The sequence below is a fragment of the Aulonocara stuartgranti genome (assembly GCF_965226115.1).
Source record: "Aulonocara stuartgranti genome assembly, chromosome: 1".
NCBI classification, from domain to species: Eukaryota; Metazoa; Chordata; class Actinopteri; order Cichliformes; family Cichlidae; genus Aulonocara; species Aulonocara stuartgranti.
In genome coordinates this window covers 20,815,794-20,837,620 of record NC_138939.1, presented here as the reverse complement: position 1 = coordinate 20,837,620, position 21,827 = coordinate 20,815,794, and the positions used below count along the sequence as shown (strand labels likewise).

General features: G+C 43.2%; 1 protein-coding gene across 4 annotated transcripts in view; it reads right to left on the bottom strand.

The window, feature by feature from the left end:
• The window catches only part of sbf2 (SET binding factor 2), a 110,129-nt gene that overhangs the window by 5,395 nt on the left and 82,907 nt on the right, over positions 1 to 21,827 (bottom strand). For 2 of the 4 annotated variants that reach the window (XM_082540519.1, XM_082540520.1), the window contains 16 exons: positions 21,367 to 21,494; positions 20,107 to 20,282; positions 19,837 to 19,970; positions 19,539 to 19,740; positions 19,093 to 19,289; positions 18,773 to 18,913; positions 17,170 to 17,253; positions 16,089 to 16,163; positions 13,592 to 13,770; positions 11,837 to 12,013; positions 11,296 to 11,397; positions 7,745 to 7,930; positions 6,555 to 6,681; positions 6,118 to 6,245; positions 226 to 450; positions 33 to 140 (listed from right to left, as the gene is read on the bottom strand). In XM_082540519.1, the coding sequence (XP_082396645.1) occupies positions 33 to 140; positions 226 to 450; positions 6,118 to 6,245; positions 6,555 to 6,681; positions 7,745 to 7,930; positions 11,296 to 11,397; positions 11,837 to 12,013; positions 13,592 to 13,770; positions 16,089 to 16,163; positions 17,170 to 17,253; positions 18,773 to 18,913; positions 19,093 to 19,289; positions 19,539 to 19,740; positions 19,837 to 19,970; positions 20,107 to 20,282; positions 21,367 to 21,494 (2,369 nt within the window). The remainder of the gene's footprint in view (positions 1 to 32; positions 141 to 225; positions 451 to 6,117; positions 6,246 to 6,554; positions 6,682 to 7,744; positions 7,931 to 11,295; positions 11,398 to 11,836; positions 12,014 to 13,591; positions 13,771 to 16,088; positions 16,164 to 17,169; positions 17,254 to 18,772; positions 18,914 to 19,092; positions 19,290 to 19,538; positions 19,741 to 19,836; positions 19,971 to 20,106; positions 20,283 to 21,366; positions 21,495 to 21,827) is intronic. The other 2 variants (XM_082540521.1, XM_082540522.1) reach the window with 1 other exon arrangement.

Sequence of the window (21,827 nt, the reverse complement as noted above, 5' to 3'; positions counted from 1 at the left end):
TAACATGTCATAAAGACTCCTCCAGCACGCACATTTCCCTCTTGCTTGAGGTCCTCCTGAATGCTCATTCTGACTCTTTCCAGAGTTGTCTGCCATTTTTCCGGGGCCTGGTTAAGCTCGCTCTCTAACCTCTCGATGTCCTGCAGCACAAAGAAGAGCCGAGTAAAGTTACCCACAAAATGACAAACAGAACAAACATTTTAAACAAAAGCTGGGGTCTCTTACAGTGAGAAGCTTGGTGATGGCGTCCGGCTGGGCGCGGCTCACGCTGCTGTAACACGGCCAGACAATCCTCCTCTTGCTGTTGGAGATGGTGTGCAGCTCCTCCGAGCTCTCCACCCTCACAGCCATCGTCCTCCAGTCGTAACACGGCCCAGTCGACAGGGTCTCCTCTGTGAAGAAGTCCCATTTATTCAGGCTGAGGATGCTGATAGAAGGCTTCAGGATCACCTGAAACACAGACATCACATGGCTTTAAGGAGAATTTAATCTAATTCTTTAATCTAATTCAGTTTTATTTGTATAGTTCGTCTATAGGGTTTGCTACTAATCGAATGAATTGGTTGTTTTATCCCAGTCCAGCATGCCAAAGCACACCAAGGTGCATTCATTGGACTGTGAGCGTGTGAATGTTAGGTTAGAAAAGCCACCAGTGCTACCCTTCAGCCTCCCAGCTGATGTAACTATGGTATGAATTCAAAAATTCGAGGTAATTTCAGAAGCTAAAGGTCACTGAGATTTCAACTTATCTGAGATCAAGTTATTGTCTTCATAAACTTGGGTGTCTGCACCAGCAGCTCGCCTGTTGTTGCGACAACAATTCCCCATCAGCCTTTCATGTTTTTTTAAGAGGTTCTAGAAATGATCAGTAGAGTTTGCTTCCCTCTGTTCCAGAGTTTGTGGCATAAACTAGGGCTACGTCCACACTAGCCCGGATAGATTTGAAAACAGAGTTTTCGTCTGAAAACGTTCCGCGTCCACACTAGCGTTTTAAGTCGTTGTTCACAGAGTTGTTCGTCCACATTAAACGACCGAAAACGCTTATTCCAGTCCTGCGCACGCGCAAAAGCGAGTGAGAATTCAAGAATTTGAAGAAAAGCTATCTGGAGCATGTACAAACTCATATTAATCTTTTGTAGGGCTGTCAAAATTGACAGCAATCAAAACAACTGCTGTATAATGCCTTCCGCTATCTTTGTTTAATTGGCCACATGACTGCGTCACATGACTAAAATGCGTCATCGCTTTAGAAAGTCTGCGTTTCCGAGTGTCCACACTGCAACGGGACAGCTGCGTTTTGAAATGTATGCGTTTTCGAGAGCGTTTCCAAAACGCTGCGTTTTTCCTTGAGGAAAACGCCGTCTCCCGTCCACACTGAGACGGTCCAAACGAAAACGCATTAGTGTGGACGTAGCCTAGGAAAGCTGCATCACTGACAGGTTAGCGGTGCAGAGATTAAAGAAGATTCAAGACCATTTAGGATTTAATATACACATGGGAGGATTTTTAAATCAACTCTGTAGAATACTTGAAGCCAACATAGCGCTGCTAAAACTCGACTTGTGTGTTTAGCTTGTATGAAGTCTCGATACGCAGCAGTATGCTGACCCTGGAAAGTCCAACAATCTACTGTGGCAACACAATGTGTAACGACTGTCTCCTTGGTGCTTTCCTATGATGATGCTCAACTTGAGATCAAAATCAGCAAATGATAAACAAAATAACTGACTGTTCAGTCTCTGTAGTTAATAAGTGTCAACTCCAAACTCACGTTGGCCACTGTAACCAAATTCTTGGTCATATATTAGGTTATTCTTTAAAGATTAGTGAAAAGTCAGTTTCCAAGATTTATATTAAAAAAATGTCTGAAACAAATTCTTTGCTGAACTTTATCTCATCTGGTCCGGCTGTGAACAGCCAAACAGCCAACCTTTAGTCCGACGAGAAAAACAAAGAAATGTTTTCACCCTGATTCACTTTGTTTCGGACAGACTTTCAGACCAAGCACAGGAAGCGGACCAAAAGCTGAAAACCAGGTCATCAGACTGGTTATCCGCATTAAAACGACACATGACGTTCACTTCGGCAACAATGTGGGCGAAGACCTATTAGGTGTGTGCAAGTTTTACTAAAATCTGACCGATACTCAAACAGGAGGAGTAGCTTCTTGGAAAACTGTCTGGAAAAGGAAGCAGCACAGTTTGAATGAAGACCCATTGTGTACAAATTTAATTACATTTTGACCAATCCTCTGGGAGGAGGAGCGTCTTTTCACGACGCCCCATTACAGGTGTAGATGCAATGAATGTTTCTCTATAAACAGAGTATCTTTAAATGCTTTATTCATTGAGAAGATGACAAATCACCATGACATCCACCCCTGCTCTAACCTGTCACTGTCAATGAGAGCAGGATGGAGGTACATAGTGTAACCACCTGTGGAGTCCCTCAACCTCCTGGTAGATACACAGATGGTATGAATTTCATTTTTTTTTTTTTTTTTTTTTTTTTCTTAAATGACATCAGAAACAGCAGTATGCGACATTACGTGATGGCAGAGCTTCAGTTCATCCTTTGTCTTTTTTTTTTTTTTTTTTTTAATAAATAGGACAGGGGGAATGAATGAGAGAAAGAGGGGGAGAGAAAGAAAGAAAACCAAAGGGGAGAAGAGACGGTGAGAAGGGGGGGGAAGAGAGAGGAAAAAAAAAAAGAACTCCTGGGTCACCTGTATGGAGAAAAAAAAAAAACAAACAAAAAAAACAAACAGAGGAGACAGCAAACAACAAAGAGCAACATAATAATAGAGAAAACAAAGCACCATCACAATAAACTAGCTAGCCATAGATATCAATATTTACTAAATAATAAACGATATTGTGCAGCACGCAAGATAGACAGCGCACAGTGTGCTTTGAGGCAGCAGCCAAGAAAGCTTTAGTCCGCGTCTGTGAATACCCATGTGTGCATACCTGTGTGGATCAGCATGCTTGCATTCCAAAGGTTTCTCCATGTAATGATCTGCTAGGGAGTGTGGGGGGGCCACAGCCCCGTCCTCCAGGGTGTGAAGCGGGTATGGAGGAGATCAAAACTCCAGACATCCAGAGGCCCCCAGAACACAAGAGACCATGGAAGACCAACAGAGGGGCAGCCGCGCCACTGTTCCAGTAAGAGCTGAGGAGAGTCCCAGATGAGGGCTCGCCCAGCAGCCGCGGAGCAGAAGTCAGGGGGAGTTGCAGTGACGCGCCCGTGAGCTCCGCCGGCCCCCAGCTGCGCCTGAGTGACCGAGCCCCAGGCCGAGAGGCCGGGGGCACCCCACCCCACCTCCAAAGGGGCCCGAGCGAGCCCCAGGCCCCAGATGGTATGAATTTCAAACTCGTATGTCGGGTCGTTCTCGACTTAGTGCATTCACAAACTTGGGTGTTGATGTGGGTCGCTAATTTCATCTGCCCGCCTACCCGGCAGGTTGACGACAATACCCCGTGAGCCTTAAGCGGACACAACTAAACTAAACATATTTTAGGTGTGAAAATCAACCTTCATCAGCGAAAATGTTGGACTATGAAGCTTTCTTGGTGTCTACTGACTGCAGTCCAGGCTTCAGGCAGTTGTGATATTAAAATGATCCCTTCACGTTGGCGCTAGCGACGGTGATGGCAAAAACGTTCCACTTTGCGCAGATGAAACAAACTCAGTGTTTTAGCCTCAAACTCTGACAATAAATCATTCAGCTCGGAGGAGCCAAAACATCCAAGTGTAGCACGTTTGAGCGCTGCGTACTTTAAAAATAAAATATTATTGTAAACATGTTTGATCAGTGCACAGGCTACAAGATAGGACAGGCGAACGATTTGCCGTGAGTACTCAGGATTTGGCTGGAACATTTGTTTTCAGTCAGCTACACGGCAGAATTTTATTATTAATGCCGTTCAACCTTGAAACACTAATCCTCATCTTATTTTTGTATATTTATGTTTGCATGTGGTGTAACCACAGACCTACAGATGACGAGGATTTCTTCGGTGAGGAGATCTGATCCAGTTCTCAGTGTGTCACATCATTTACAGGAACTTTGTTTTTCTATCAGTCTCTGAAGAAAATATAAACTAAAGGTCCACAATACCATAGTTACCGATTAAAGTTTTGCTTACATGTGACAGTAGCTTTCCAACATTTTCCATCATTCCATTAAGGGAACAAGGCCCCAGTCACAGGACTACAGACTCGTCTACAAGCATCTGGTTGCTGAGAAAATGCTGGGAAAACGATTCTAAAGCACCAGACATGCAGCCCTGCAGCCCCTTAGCAACCGAATGTCACCAGGGAAAAACATGTATTCCACAAACAGCTGGCAAAAACCTCCTTGTGATTGGTTTGGCTTCTTACACCTTGCTGCCATCTTAGTTTGCACGAAGTGACAGACTTGTCTACAAACACCGTCCCCAGCTGCTCTTCGGCCTGAAACTATGAAAACTGACACAAACCAGGAATGGAGACCATTTGACTTCAAAGTAAAAACATGTTGGCTGCAGCACTGAGGAGCAACTTTTACTTTGAAGGCAAACCTGTTGCTCAGGAGGTAGAGCAGGTCATCTACTAATTGGAAGGTTGTTGGTGGTTTGATCCCTGGTTTCTGCTCCAGTCTGCATTAATAAGTTTCCTGGGGCCATACTGAACCCCAAATTGATCTCACATGCATTCAATGGAGTGTGACTGTTAGATAGAAAGCACTTAGGCTTAAAAAGTGCTTGAATAAAGGAGGCAAGTTGTATAAAGTGCTATATAAAACCTGTTCCATGTAACATTTCTTGTTTGCATCACGCTTGCTCGGCTAGTAGTTAACGTTTATTGGCAAACAAACATGAAAAACTACAGGCAATTGTGGCAATCTGTTAGCAACCTAAGCAGTTGAGATTTGAGGGTGATTTGCTTACGTTTGCTGTCAAAGTAAATGGTCAAGTGTTAAATGGACTGGTTCTTCTACAGAGCTTTTTATCAGCACATGAGCACTAACAATGCTTTATCTTATTTACACACACATTCATACAAGCACTTTTTTCGACATCCAAGTACCTTCTATCTAATATTTACACACACTCCAATAAATGCATAGGGAGCAACTCGGGGTTCAGTACATTGCCCAAGAATGCTTTGGCATGTAAACTGGAGCAGCCAGGGATTGAACCACTAACCTTGGATGACCTGCTCCAGGAACCGCTGCCAACCAGTTGGAGAATACACAGTTCCCTAGCAACTGGTGGCTGCGATCCAATCCAATACGGCAAATAAGCCTCGAGCAATGTTTGTGTGATGCCACGTGGAGGTAGAGGAATCACTGACCCGTATTTTATCCTGCAGTGGGTGAAGTATCCTGATCATTTACATCAGGGGTGTCAAACTCATTTTACTTCACATTCAGCCCACTTTGATCTTAAATTGGTCAGACCAGTGAAACTCACCTTTCTCTTGGTGTAAAGCACTTTAACTACGCATTTAACCCATTGATCTTTATATACAAACAAACAAATAGATTTTTTTTTTTACATGTTAAAGAAAAGCGTGTCAATACGACTCTTTGGGCTTAAATTGTAAGAAATAAATGTGCAAATTGACACAAAAAGTTCTGTTAGCTCATGCATACACTGTCCTGTAATTATGTATGTTTCTGATGTAAACCAATTGTAACAGGCATACATTTCTATAGCAGACAGTAAAAAAGCATTTAATTGTTTATCTAATGTTTGTTTGACACCCCAGATTTACATGGTAAAGTAAGGTGAGAACATTTTTAAGTAGCCTAATCAAATATTTTATAGCTATCCAGCTTTTATATCTGGACCCTCCTCGAATACTTTAAATGATTCATAGTTCAAAATGAGCCTACACTCGGTGCTCGTCTTCTTTTAAGACCAGTTTCACTTTTTCTGATTGGTTGGCCTTCACAAACAGAAGTTTAGGAGAGCAGGTGTGTGACACTGCTGTCCTCATAGTCATGTTATGTTTATGCTGAAGGCTCTGGCTACTAAACATCCTTCTCTGGATCCACAGCTGCACGAATCAACTATAGCTGCCTGATGTATAGGTTAAGGTGAAGGACAGAAACTTGAAGGAAACACTCACTTCATTCTCAGAGGGGCTGTACAGATAGTTGAAGAAGATGGGACTCCTCCGGTGCATCCTGTTGATGCAATCCCAGATACAGATGCCTCTCCGGGCCTGCTTATCACCCTTATCCTCAAACAACAAGCCTGCAAAAAAACACACAGGATAAGCTGACGAGGATGTGAAGCCATTACTGTTTTGACTGATGTAACAGCTTCCTGGGTAGCTGTGTGCATTCATATCAGAGATCTAGTTTCCTTTATTTACAGTGACAGAAAAGCCAGAATCTTGCTACCCAGGGAAGTGGTGTTGACGAAGAGGGGCCAAGAATCTTTTCAAATCAATAAAATTGTTGTGACTGTTAAGGAAACCACCATAGGTTCATAATTCTGTGTAACAAAGCATTTTTAGAGAAGAAGAAAATAAAAGATCCCCTCTGGTTAAAGGACACTGACCGTGTTCCAAGCGCTCGTAGTCAGAGTCCAACAGGAAGTTCTTGAAGCGGTTAGAGATGTGATGATAAGCCAGGAACTTCAGATAATACTGATTAAACTCAAACTCCAGAGGATGCTGCTCCAAAATCTGCAAGGATATGAAAAGATGGATAAAGACAGTTAGAAGGAGGTCAGCGTGTGGGCGACAGCTGCACCGTGTCCCCGTGTAGCGACGTCGCATCTATCCAGTGTATAAATGACCAATCGGAAACAGGAAAGAACCTCTCCCGCCTCTGTGAGGGCAAAGGTCAGTGATATCATTGCCGTCAGACACAATCCAGACTGAGCCAGCATGACTGCTGCTCCACGGTTCCCATCAAGCGGTGCGAGGTGGCCAATCACGGTGTCGAAAATTTGAGGCCACCTGGGTCTGCTGGCAAAAACAACAGCTGTTTTGGAGATGAGGCACTTCTATTTTGAGCTCTTGTCCGAATCCCCTGCTTCACCCCTCGTTTATAGCGCTCCAGACCCCCGGGTTCCTGCCAAACCGTCTTAGCTGCCAAGCCTTTGGTTTCAAAAGACAAATGCAGAAACTATGTGTTGATGTAAGTGTATGGGAGTGGGCCTGTGTGACCCGAGGAGACACAAAAAACCCCCACTGCACTCTCTAAAGTTAGTATTTCAGAACAGACCCGGTTCTCCGGAAATCATCTGTGTGTGTGTTTCATTCTTAACTTGAGCCCCCTCTCCCCCCCAGCCCACTTCCCCCAAATCCTAAAGCACACGCAAGCCTTCCTAGAGACTCTCAATCCCCAAAACTGTAATCTTCCACATGCGGCTGTAAACAAGCACTAAAATGTGAAGAAATGCCGAAACACGTGAACACGTACATACAGCTCAATGCTGATCACTGTACTCATGGACCATCTGTGCAGCAGCCTCGCTGCTCACTCCCCGGGTCCAATATGTTTTTGTGATTACACGTCCCGTGTTGGAAAGTGCTAAACTAAAACAATGCACCGTTACTGACAGCAGAATCGTTCGCTTTGACCCCTCGCTCACCTTTTCACTTTTCGAGGAATGTGATGAGCTCACGAACAAGCAATGAATGACATCCAGTCATGAGGGGAAAAGTGGAGAAGAGTCACGTAGCAGGGGCAGAGATCAGGGTTCAGCGTACCTGTGGTACCTATGGCAGAAGTGAGACTCACCTGGTGCACACAGTCCAGGAATTGGAGGAAGATGGGCGTAAAGCCGCTACCCTGGCTGCTGGGGCTCAGGTTGCTCCTCTGGCTGAACTTGTGGCCGAAAGACAACCATTCTTTCTCCAAAAGGACCTGAAAACCCTCAAGAGTCCGGTAGAAAGGATCGCTCAGCAGCTGCACCAAGGACACAACCTGCCGAGAGGAAGAGAGAAGCTGGCTAAGGAAAAACCCTCAATACACAAGTTCAACTTGAATGAAACAAACAAACACCCTGCAGTGTAAGAGCATGTTGTTCACATCACAGATAACTCTGGGATTAGTGGACAACCTGCTCTATCATCTCAGCCAGAGCTGCTCCTCTGGAAATATTGAGAAATAAACACATTTTATGAACGTTTTGTGAGATGCATTTAGCCTTTCTTAGTAAGTAAGAAAAATTGATTGATTGAATCGTGCTCTCGATGTAATTTATCTCACACACAAATGCAAATATGTCATCAGCCAATCATATGGCAGCAACTCAGTGCATTTAGGCATGTAGTAAAGATGCCCTGCTGAAGTTCAAACAGAGCATCGGAAGTGGGTGAAAGGGTATTTTAAATGACTCAGAGCAGCGTAGTTGTTACCGTTAGACACGTTGATCTGAGTATTTCAGAAACTGCTGATCTACTGCGAGTTTTCCAAACGACCATCTCAAGAGTTTACAGAGAATTTTTCCAAAAGGAGAAAAATCTTCAGTAAGTGGAAGCGTGTGATAATGTACAGTAACCCGAATAACTGCCTGTTAAAACAAAGGCATGCAAAAGGTCATCCTTATATAACACCTCACACTTCGAAGTGGAGTGGCTACAGCAGCAGAAGACCACACCAGGTGCTGTTCCTCTCAGATAAGAACAGGAAACTAAAGCTACAGTTCAGACTGGAAAAACATGACCTGGTGCGATGTCTCGATTGGGTCTGAATTTTGCAGTAAAAACATGAAAGCACGGATCCATCCTGCCTTGCCTTCAGGCTGGTGATTTAATGGTGTGGAGGAAATTTTCTTAGTGCACTGTGGCCCCTTCATGCCAGCGGGATGGATCTGCAGCTGATAAATCTGCAGGAAGTGTGTGATGCTATCATGTCAATATGGACCAAAATCACCAGTACCTTGTTGAATTTATGAAATGAACAATCTGAAGGTAAAAGAAACAGGTATAGCTATGAAAATTCAGATTTCTATTGTGTTTATTGTATCTGCTAGCATACAGACTGATGAGCCACAAAGGAGAGGAACCCCCATTCACTCGTATGCTGCTTTAACAGGTACCTCCCACTACAACATCCTCCCCGATGACTGCAGCCTCTTCTAGCAGGACACTGCGCCTCACCACAGACACTAATAAAGGAGGTCTGAGTGGTGATCCCACCTTTAATCTTGGGTTGTTCTGGTGACATGAAGGGCGCCTGATGGCTTTAATGCTGTGCCTGATTTGCCAGTACCTACAACACGACCTACTTTTATTTAATATTTTTATCATATATAAGTTTAAAACCCTTACATTGTGATAAATTAGATGTTGAAACATCTTATCACTAAAGGAAAGTGGCAGCTGTTTCACCACATCTGTGCATATCGTTAGTTTTTTCCACTTGTCATGGATGGTTGCAATTTAACACACTTTAGTTTAAAAAAAGAAATCTGGATGGCATGATTTTGCTTTCTATCCCCCCCTAAAAAAGCTAAATGCAATCTAAAAATGACCCTTCATCTGACAGTGCAATGTTAAAATGATCATCTGCTATCAATAACATTTATATAACGCTGGAGCTTCAGGCACACTTGAGCTCACTCCACGAAACACCAGTTGAGAATCGCTTGTCTACACATGCAATCTGGTTGGCCCACTTCCCTGCCCGTGTCTTCTCCAAGACGGCTAATGAGCCCTGACGCGTGTGGAATGAGCGGGAAGAACAGTGTATGGTTTCCCCATGGGTTTACAAGAACATCCAGCCCTGAGTGGTAGAAAAAGCCCCCCGCAACCCAGCAATGAAATGAGCCCCCCTGCAGCAGACTGAAGAGTGGATTTAAAAAGCGAGCGCGGAATAAGAGGGGAGAGCGTATAAAGGCAGAATGGCAGAAGACAGGAAGAAGAAACCGAAAAAAAGAAAGAAGCATTCAGAAAGGCAGCGAGGATGGTTCTGCATCCTGCCTGCTGGGTGTCTATGGTCCATGGCAGGAGAGCCAGAGCATATGGAGCCCATTTGCCTGTGCGGGTCGATCTGGACCTGGCGAGTTGGAGCCGGTGGCCCGTGGAGAAAGATGCTCTGGGCCGAACACGTGCCCCGCGTAAGGGATCCACAAATTATACTTTTAAACAGCAGCTCAGGGCTGCACAAACCCCATAAACACATCTGAGGGACACACACTTGCAACACCATACATGTGCACTTTAGCAGGTCAGCATGGAAAATATGAGCTCAGAGAGCAAATATGTGAAGAAAAGCAAAGTTTAGAAGCGAACGGACACCGAGAATTGATCAGGATCTAAACAAACTATGAGTTTTCATGAATTAAATCAGCACAAATCAATGACATAAGGCCTCGAGACTTCAAACATTTTCACTTTATCAACACAGTCGGATCACCAGTCAGTAAACTGAGTGAAACGGCCAGAAGAAGCAGGTGCAGTCTGAACGGATGCCGTGGGTGTCCGTGGGGAATCCTTAAAAATGTGATCAATGTCCAAAAATCACATTTAAGTGTTACAAAACGTGTTTTTTTGCTTTCAGTCTTAATTTGTGAGTCTAGAATGATACATAAGAAGTTCAGAGGTACCCTCTCCCCCTCACATTTAGCCTCTTTTTAAAAAGGATACTCCAAAGCTCTGAAGCACTTTGTTCATCGGGGTCAAAGAGACAACATTGCCGTAATATTGCAAAACACACTGAATTAATAGCTCAGCTGTGTAAAGTGCTTTGAGTAGAGCACTCAGGTGGAGTAGAAAAACGCTAAATTAGAATGAGTCCATTCAGAATATGAATTGAGATTATAAGTAGTACTTTTGAATGATCTCTAGTTTGCCGTGATTGCAGAAGGGTTGATGGCATTCAAAATACCCGCCCTGTGTTTAGCGGTTGAATGACTGTGCGGCTGCATCTGGATCCTTTTTACACCTATGAGTTTGCATTTCTGCGTTTCTTTTCATCCTCGCTGAACACTTTGTCCCCACTTTAGTGCAGATGAGGGCTGATAATGAGAGTTTTTACCCCAGACGCCCTTCCTGATGGGGATCTTTCACTGGTTGGGCAAATATGTAACCCACTACACTTGCAAACAAATGTTAAAAGTTACTCATAATAAAGTAAACTGTCACCTATTTTCTGTTAGTAATTAAACTTTAATAACAACTTTTTAAACTCCAGTTTGTATCTAGAAAATCTATATGTGTGGGAAAATACCTAAAGGACAAATCTTGCACCGTTTTAAACCTCCCTCTGGATATTTTGCCCTTCTTCACATCTGTCCCGTTTTCTTTATGTATTTTTTATGAATGGCGTTGGTGCATTTTTCTCACTTGTGTGGTAATGTCCCAGCCGTCCTCCAGGCTGAGCAGAACAGATGAGCCACTGTCCATAAGCTCCACCAGAAACAGCGCCAGCTGCAGGATCTTCTGAAGCTGCGGGAGGCCAACATATGTGCATGTGAACAAATATGCTAAACACAGACCCAACATTTATCCTCTCTGTGCATATACTGCCATGTTTGGTCTGCCAGTAGACTGCCTTCTTGTTTCTCACAGATAGCATTTGTCAACCGTGTGGAATATGTTCAATTTAAGGCCGCTGGGGGTCAATCAGATAAACAGCAAGATAAGGGGTCTCCTCCCACTGCATCGCTGTAAATCTGTTTCTCTTGGGAAAATGGCTTCAGAGAGGATTCACATAATTTATCCATTATGTGAATCTGATACACAGGATGAAGAGAAAGAGTGGACCGATGGGTCATTCTCACACGCTTTTAAGAGTCAGACTCCCGCGTTAGATCAGATGGTTTCTAGACCTGAATGCTGTCTGTTTGCAGATCATAAAAATGGCATGCTTTGTGTGTTTCATTACCTGCTGGATCCATTCGGAGTCTTCCAAGGCTTTGAGGAAGGAGTCCTCCGAGTCCGACGAGGTGGCGCTTGGAGCACAGGCCCTCAGCAGTTTTTTAAAAGCAGCTTTCACCTGCCGTGTGTCTGCAAAGTCCACTGGCACCAGCTCACAGTTCAGAGAGGAGTCCACTCGGAGGCCCTGCAGACAGAGGAATGTAAATTTCAACTAAGAGAAAAATACAACAGTGTGCGCAAAGTACAAAAAACAGATACAGCACGCCACTAAAAACGCTGCCTTTATATCAAAGTTAAAGGAAATAAAACGGCTCATTTCAGACCGTGGATGAACTGAGGTGCTGAGCGCAGCCCAGTGTGTAATAGATAAGAATTATAAAACTGCGAATCGTGCAAACTGCAGAAGCGCAAGATGTTTTTAGTCGACACGGCTCCTCGGCATGCTTCAACGGTGTGTGAAATATGTTTCTTGATGCGTGAATGAAAAATAGAGAAACAAACTGAACTGTGTGACGCACTCGTGCACTGTCCTGCACTGTGGTGGACTTCGCCTCGCATTTATAGACTTGCCTTTAACCTCTTGCATGCTGTAACTGTTAAAAGGAGGGGAGCAGTGCTGACGTCAGTGGCTTCTCCTGCAGATCAGAAGTCATTCTACTTGTGTCTTATGGATGAAAGAACAGCTAGCCAAGCAGAGATTGCAGACAAGGACACGGGTAGCTGCACACTCCACGGGCGAGAAGTCATTCCTGTTACAGACGCTCACCGTCTGATGACAAAATTTACGTCATTTGGACCCAAAAACAACACCAGCAGACTATCGGACGCCAAAACTATAACACACCTCTCAGAGGCTTTGTATTACAAGTTGTACTGGCACAGGTGAGTCTTTGTAATTGTAGGCTTTTGGTAAACTGATTGAGTCATCCCAGCAAAGGTACTATTTCACTGAATCAGCACACTTGGATTAAAAAAAGTGAAAACTGCATAAATGTATAAGATTAAGTGTTTCTGTGAGTTTAAACACAAACCGTTTCATCAGATGTGCTAGTTTTTGACTTTCTCCTTATAATTCCACATGAATTAAACCAACAATTATCCTTTGATACATCAAACTATTCCTGTGCAAGACAACCTGGCCTGAAAACTCCAGACAAACGGCAATGTTTTACAAATCCATTTTACAGCAAGTAGCATGAGCTAGAAAACCCGTGTCTTGATGCACGCTCAATAATCCAGGTAAGGAAAGTTAATCTGTTCATGTGAACGAAGCGTTTTCAGTGAGAGAAACTGTTCATCCACTCATCCAGGTGACTTCGGTGTGACTGCAGATCCCCCTTAGTCTTATAAACAGCACAGCCTCATTGTCAAAATCTCTGATCAACGGCCACGAATACTATTGACAGAGACTTGTGGCATCACAGGTGAAAGATGGTTCAGTGATGGTCTACGTCACTGAACCATCCATTAACTCCACCTCTACAGACTTTACAACATTTATGTTGCCTCAGAAGTGTTTAATTTAACTATATTTTGACTGCTGGGTCTCTGTTAAAAGTGGTGTTCTACTGGACTTCATTATACCCCTTTACACATCTACTACACCACCACCAATAAAACATAATTTAACACATATGACAGTGTAAGAAACATTATAGGTTTCATAAAAGAGGCCACTGAGTGCAAATATAAAACGATATACTACAACAACTCATAGCAAACATGTCCTCTCAGTCTCCGGCCGCTTTGTTTGCATTCTCACCCTTAGATGTGACTTTTCCCCGAAGATGTAAAGGGCTGCTTGATGTTTGAGGAGTTGAGCCTGCAGACTGTGGCTCCCTGCAGGGGGTGCCAGATCCTTCCCTGCTAGTCTGGCACCCACGTCGGCTGCCAGCGGATGCTGACCGAGTCTGCTGCTGGAGCGCAGGCTGGCCCACATGCCTGCAAACACACACACACGCGAACAGAAGTCACACACACACATGCATGAGCCGGCTAGTTCGAATGCCAGAGATGTACACATGCTGTCAAACAAACTAAGACCGAATGATGAACAGCGCATGACATGCGAGCTACGTTTACATGCACAGCAGTACAACGGCTATTATGTAAACACCTTCATTCCTTCAGTCCATGAACAAAGCGACTGCTCTGAGAGTCGGATGTGCTGGGATATTAGAAGCAGAAGTTGCTGGAATTTTTAGCAAGTCAACAAGTCTAGATGGTGTTTCTCTGAAAACAGCATGCAACGCCTTCCAAGCAGCATGAACCACTGCCAGAAGGACGTGATTTTTCACAATAATCACTTTCAGGCCTTTTTCAGTTGCACTTGCGGAGTTATCAAACCACAACTGTCAGCTGCTGTAGCCGGGTCAATTATACAAGAGCATAAATTGGTGAAGTTTCAGCGACGCCTCGATTCAGCACGTTTAAACCGACGGGCTTCGTAATTAAAGTTTACAATGAAAACCGAACACAAGCTGTCCGTTTTCTTTTCCTTCAGACAAGATCAACAATGTAATTGTTCCCACCTGACTGACATACCTGCTGACTGTTGGTTAGACCTTTTATGATTGAGAGACAAACAGGAAATCAAACCACGTCATCACCACTGCTGGGGTGGTCACTTCTGAAATGTAATAGTTTCCAGATAGTCTGCTTGGCAACTTTTTGAATCAAATTAGTGAAAAATAAAAGTTAATTTCTATTTGAATACCCATCTTAAAAATGTCTCCTCATTAAGCTGCAGTTAAATAAGCTTTGCCCAAAGTTAGAACAGTAATTCTAAATGATTATTTTTCCAGGCTGAAGATGAAACGTAATAAAAAGTACTGCTCTTGTCCTTGACGCGGCTAGCTCGTTTTGACTCTGGTCGCCCAGAACTACGAGCACAGATTTGACCAGCAGACAGAAGGTGATGGAAATCTTAAATCTTAGTAAATACTACTGAACATGAATGAATGAATACAGCCCAGATGTTCAGATGTAAACCCTGTAAACAGATTGTGCATTTTCATACGCAAGCAAGGGCCATTACAGTCTGAGCTCCACTGACAAAATGATTTTACTTTAATTAGATTTAGTTTATTTTATATGTTCGAAAATAACAAAATGAGCACAGAATAGGAAGCCCCGAAATATTGGCCACTGCTGCCGTTGGCGGTGGATTTCCAGGTGTTTGTAAGCAGGGATTGTCAAAATCACTTTAGATTGCGGGCCACATACTTCGATCTAAAGTGGGTCAGACCTGGGAAATTCTCCTTCCTTTCAGTGTAAAGATGTTTAACTACGCATTTAATCCCTGAGGTATCTTAATGTGAGATAAAAGAACTGCAAGTTCAACACTACGTCTAAGAGTTATGAAGAAATGCTGCTGTAGAAAACGAGCGCTTAATTGTGCGAAATTACAGAAAAACTTCTGGTAGGTCCCAGAAAGCCCTCTTAATTATTAAACAGAAACTTTTTGTTAATTCACAGAAAATGCCCTCTTTTAAAAAAATGTGGGCCTATTGTGACAAAAACGAAATGATATTTCTGTATCAGATAGCGACAGGGTCTTTTCTGTCATTTAATTTTAATGTAATTTTTCAAAACCATTGAATGGGCTGGATTGGATTTTTAATCCGGACCTTATGTTTGACACCCCTGCTGTATGATGTTGTGCTCAAATTTGGAGAGAAAAGCATAAAAACCATCATTAACTCCATATTTATTCTATATAAGCGCACTTTATTCCAATTAAAACTACACATAACTAGTTGCTCACACACCACTTGTCTAAACATGCAAAATATCTAAGAATTGTCATCTCAGATCTTTACTCGTCAACTAAATCCTACTCCTTTGAGTCAGGCTTACAGAATATTCAAGCTGTCTTTATTACACTGCAGGATCGCAGGGGCCTCATTTTGTGTGATTCACGATTTGTTGTGCCATCATAAACAGCTCACCCCCCCCAGCCTTAACTTGCCGCTGACTGACCACAGTTAGTCCTGCTGAGCCAACACATTAACAATGGAAAAGACCACATTAGAGCCACCACTTCGGTTTGTGAAAAACCACAGCTCCCAGAGGAGCGCCCACAAAGTCAGTGAAGATTAGCACTGCGTCCCAGAAGGTCTTTGTGAGGCATTTGCAGCACAGTGCACTGTGACCCTCGGCGCGGTTAGTGAGCATTTGCGTAGGTTAGGAGTGTTAAAGAAGACGAGAGGTGCTGTTATGAGTGCTGGCAGAGGAGAGAAGGAACAATATCACTATACCTTGATTGGGGATTTTCTCCTTACTGGCAGGCTTTTGGTTTGAGTGAGTGAACAGTTTATCTCTGTACTCAAGCACTGGGTGGATGTTTTGTCGAGGAGACAGGGCGAGGGGGTATGGAAAACACAAATCACGTCAACATCAAATGAACCAACACGACCACCAACCCTACCAAAGATTTCAGATTACAGACTAAAACATGCAAATGAGGATCGGCTATTATTTATTCCGAATGATCGAGTGAATGATGGTTGCATGCATGAATAAGATTGTTTGTGGTTTGGTTATAAATGATGGCGTGAAGACAAAAGGCTCGTATTTAAGCTTGTTTTTTGGGGCTTTTGCAGATAACACATGCAAATAAAACAGTAATTAAATTCACATGAAGTTCAAGGCACAGTTTTGCATGGCAAATCCTCTGGATCTTAAGAGAAGACGTTACATAGCGATGGGTTAAGTAAAACCCTGTGTCATCCTTTTAGGGGATTTACAAAAAAAAAAGAAAAAAAAAGATGACTCACAGTTTCAGCGACGCCTTAAAATATTTGACCTTCATCTGACTAACACGTCGGACACTTTGTTTCCAAGAAATCACATTCCAGTTCGAGCACTCATCGCGATGTGTCAGCTTTGACGGTACATTAAGCTTTTATTTGATAAGTTACAATAATGCTAACGTGGCAAGAAATACGGGTCACAGTTAATGCAGTTAATGTAGCCCCAAGTTTCTCTTATGAGATATAAATCCTTAAATTTCACATAATTATATTTCTTGAAGTTGAAATTGGATGCACGTTTATAGCTATAAGGTACAGATGGCCCCAAAGATAACCAGCAAATAGCTGCTTGATGCTTTCAGTCTGGGGAGTAATGCTTCAGAGGTTACCCAACACTCATAATGTACGCTGTAATCACAACTCCTTAAAGTATGGTGTGTCTGAAGAGATGCAGAAAGCACAAATCCCTGTTTGCTCACTTTCTTTCAAATAACTATGTAATTGTAACAGTTCTGGTGTTTCATATTTCACCAGGCAGCAAGGACGCACATGAAGTGCCAAGCAGGAAACAGAGAAAACCACTCACCTCCTCGAGTAAAGCTGTTTGAGAATGGGATGTCTAAATGGACAGGAGCCATCTTTGGCATCCTGGATATTCTCCTTTCACTGCCTGGAAAACATTCACACAGCACACAGGTGTCCATTACAAACACACGGAGTAAACAGTGAGACACGAGTGAGATCTAAGAAACTAAATCAAATTTGATTTTAGGATCACTCATTGTAGCAACTTTTGATCAGACTTAAATCCCAGTTTTCCCATTAAGAACCATCAATGTGACCCGGGTTATTTAAACACATGAAAATTCAGTTAAATCGTAAGCATGCACAGGATTTGTGCTTGTGTGTGTGTGTGCGTGTGTGTGTATAGAGTTTATTCAGGATACAGGCAGAAGGAGGTGAAGTCAGAGGAGATGGATTGGGTGGTCAGTGACCTCAGGCTGTCCTTTGATTCTTACACAACCTTTCATTGTACAAAATTTCCTTCTTAATTTCAATAAATATCACACTCTGTAATGCTCCCATACAGTCACTCTCCCCTATTGCACTCATACACACACAAAGATAAGGTGGTAAAAAAATAACTGCTGACCAGAGCGAACACAGAAAGGAAGAGAATGACTACCTGAGAAAAAAAACACACAGAGCCGCAGAAAACTAAAATAACTTTGTGGAGTGCAAGTCTGCAGTTTTTCTGAAGACGTGAACTCTGCATGGCCTCTTGTCCCTTTTGAAACAAACTTGTTCCCCCCGCCCCAAGAAAAAAAAATTGTAGTACAATTATGGTCAGTGTAACGGAGCAATAAACGCTGTAAAGCGGCATACTGTAAAGTTGTCTGATATAAGGTAGCAACCAATTTTTGCAAGTTGGATTTACTGGAGATTTACACGACTTGATGGTGGAGGTCAGCCACAACCCGAGTAAAAGGTTGTGCTCTTTCTCATGCCCTACAGTTTGACCAACAGCCTTTAACGTTCACTGATAACACTGATGGCAGCCGTCCATTTATTGTACATGTCCTCATTTCAGGCACTCGGCACAGATCATGGGTGTGCCTTTGTGGGAAAATGGAATGAGAGAGACGTCGTCGGTGTTTGACTTACGACGAAGATTTAAGGCTCAGAAATCAAAAGAACAGAAGCATTTTGTCTCCACTAAGTCAGAGACTGAAACAGGAAAAGGAGTCAGATTCTCACATCACTGAGAATACTGAGAGAAGTTTGAAAAAGCCTCGCTGTTGCCAATCTTAAAATTGTGAAACCACAGGAATGTTCGGCCTAAAAGTTGGAACCAGTGAGTCCGTGGTGATGAAAGGAGCTACCTCAAAAAAATGTAAAGATAGTTCTCAGATAGAGTTCACAGATTATAGCTACCACTAATTTCTTCCCATGGAAATGGTCAATATACTATTCTTTGGTTCTAAAATTGATGAAAATGTGGGCTGAAAAATACATTAAGAATAAAACATGCAAACCACGGCATAACTGGGACTGGGTCTACCATCAGCACAGTGGACAGAAAGTAGGAGATGCATTTTAACAAATACCAACACGAATCATTATGAACCTTTATGGTGTTTGTGAGACATAAAATATACAGTGAACATTACAATCTTCTTGAAGTGTACCTGGCGAGAGGCCTATCAGGGAGCGGTTGGTCAGGGTGTTGTTTCCATTCATTTTAAAGTAGATCGGGATGGAGTCCAGAATAGCCTGCAGGTACTTCTCCTGTTCAAGACTACTGGATGAATCTGAGGATGAGGCAGGGGCTAAAAAGAGAAAAAAAGTGAATGACTTCTATAATAAAAGCTGTTTGAATAACAGACTTTGTGATAAGTTTTATAAGGAAGATTTATATGAACATTAAAAAATTCCACTAGTTGCTTCATCAGAAAACCTGTAATCATTTACAAACAGAACATCTGTGCCTGTCAGCACGTAAGCACACCTGTTGAGGACGGGTTCTGCGACTTGAACAGCCCCACTACACTCTTGCCATGAAAGCCTCCTGAGCGGAGCAGAACGGCTTTGGTGCGCGGGTGTTTCCAGCACACAACAGGCAGACGGTTGTGTCTGAAGCAACGGGCTACTTTGTGTAAACCGCTGTCCTGTACAGCCTGAGGAACAACCAGCAGTCCCGGGTAGCTGTCACAGAGAGAGAAAGTGTTAACATCTGTCTAACATCGGTGAGCTGCTGCAAAGCCACACAAATATGACCGCAATTAAAAAGCCTCCTGCAGAAGTTTGTGTTTTTGCACACAGATAAGAACAATAATTCAGTCAAACATCCCCTCCGCAGGCCTTTTGAGATTCTCAGGCTTGCCTACTTATGAAATCGGTGACATCAGCACATGTAGGGTAAATAAGACAACCTCTAGGCGAGAGGCGGTGTACCTGCGGCACAGCGAGTAGAGTCTGTTCACGGCCGTGATCCTGAACTGCTCGCCGGACTTGGAGCGGGACGAGTTGGCGGTGATGGTGCCCATTCCCAGACGCTGGTAGTCACGGAAGCACGACTGCTCCACAAGCTGCTCCATGGTGGACTTCTCCGAAGCTCTCAAAGTGCTGCTGGGTGGCGGCTCACCATCGTCGGATACTACAACACAAACAGCATTTTCTTCAGTTTGTTTTTCCCCCCTTTCCCATTCTTCCACGTCCAAAAGTCACCACATTAAAATATGTCGCTTCTCACTTGAAATATCGTCATCTTCATGCCAGGTCATTCTGCTGCCTCTGTCATTCTTCTTCAGCGAGGGCTGGCTACCTCGGCCCATGGTGATCTTTCCAGCCCTCTTTGCTCCCTTGACAATCGTCTTTGACAGTGTTCTGCGAGGAGTACAGAGCAGAAATGATTTACTGTGGCATCAAAACCCACTCATAACAATATCTCAGATAACCATGTGTGAGACTGTGTGATTCATGCACGGAAACAACGCTCGGTGAGCTGGCACGCACTACAAACCTGAACCCAGTGTTTCTCTCTTTTTGCTTTGGAAGGATTAGCTGAGGTGCTGTTTGTCCTGCAGCAAATGCAAAGGAGCTGAAGATGGACTGTGGGTAGCGGATTCTCTGCAGGTGCTTCCTGAAGATCTCCACCATCTCTGAGCTCACCTCCTCATCAAAAGCCACTTTAATCAGCTGCAAAAGACAGTTGGTTAAACAGGCTGCTTAATCACACAAGCAACGATTCAAATACAGCATTTCAAGTGCAAACTGCAACGGTGAAAAATGAAGCAAAAAATGCTGCTTTATCATTTATGTTTACTCCAACAAGGACCTCAATTTACAAGAAGAACTTCAGGTTGTATTAAAAAAAAGAGGTAAAACGAGCAACTGAGACCATAAACTCACGAGGAAAGAGTGACAATGACACTAATCTGACCTAAGTTCAGTCAGTGCACTTAACCTCTAGACCATGTTTGTGCTGTTTGTGCCTTTGGGGCCATTTTAAATACATAATCTTACACATAATACGGACTGCTGTGTGTTTACTTGAACTAAGAATCCACCCCAGAAGTTGTGCTTTAGTTTTGGTGAATAAAATTTTATTATTTAGCACTAATTAACTGTAATTGCACTTTGATAACCAAGCTACGGAGAGTTATTTAACTTCTCATACATATCTGGTGACTTCTGGCTCCAACACAGAACAAAATGCCAAAAGACCAAAAATGCATGCCACCACAAACCAATCAATGGATGATGTCACAGTGTTTTTTATACGGTGGGGCATCGTGACGCACTTCGGCAAGTTGATTTAAGAGATTTGCTCATCTGTACCAATCTGCCCACATATGGTTTCTGCACAGACACGTACACGCACAGAACAGCACAATAAAAACTGCAGAGATGGCCACACAACTCAAGTGACCCGCACTCACTTCCATCATCCCTGGCAGTAAAAAGACAGGAATGAGCCATAAAATTTTTACAACGGTACATCCAAAGAGTAAAAACACATGCTTGGCTGAAAATTATAATGATGTGCCACACCGAATGTTACGGTGTAATTAGTTGTCCAATCTTTTAGTTTGTGATGTGCTTCTTTTTTTTTTAGAATCTTTTGCAGCTCACCGAGTAACGAACGAGATCCAGTTCATAAAATAATGTGAAATAATATTTGAGTACCACATATTAAGCTTCAGGCTTCATCCTCTCCCAACCAAGCAATTGAACATCGTGTATTCATGCTAATTTGAGAGAAGCGTGCTTCAGTGTCTACCTGAAACGTTGCAGAGCGGAGCTGCAGGCCTTCCTGCATGTTCTGCTGCAGCTGGTTCTGGATGCTGATCTTCTTCTCTTTGGTCAGAGTGGACACTGGGAAAGCTCTGATCACTGCCTGCTCCCCCACTGCATACAAACACACCAGCATCTTGTTATTATACATACAACCCCAATACTGCATGCCCATGATGTTCAGTCCCTCAGGTGCATTAATGCTGATGGCAGCTAACATATCTGGACAGGTGCCATCCGTGCTGAAAGGTATATACAGGTTTTAGAGCAACATATGCTCCGATCCAGAGTACATATTTTTCAGGGAACACTAAACTGCTTCTATTACAAAAACATTGCTTCATGGTAAAAGACGTGTGTGCTGAACTGGCTTGCCTGCAGTCCAGACCTTTCACCAAGTGAAAACATTTGGTGCATCATCAAATGAAAGAAGACAAAGAAGACCCA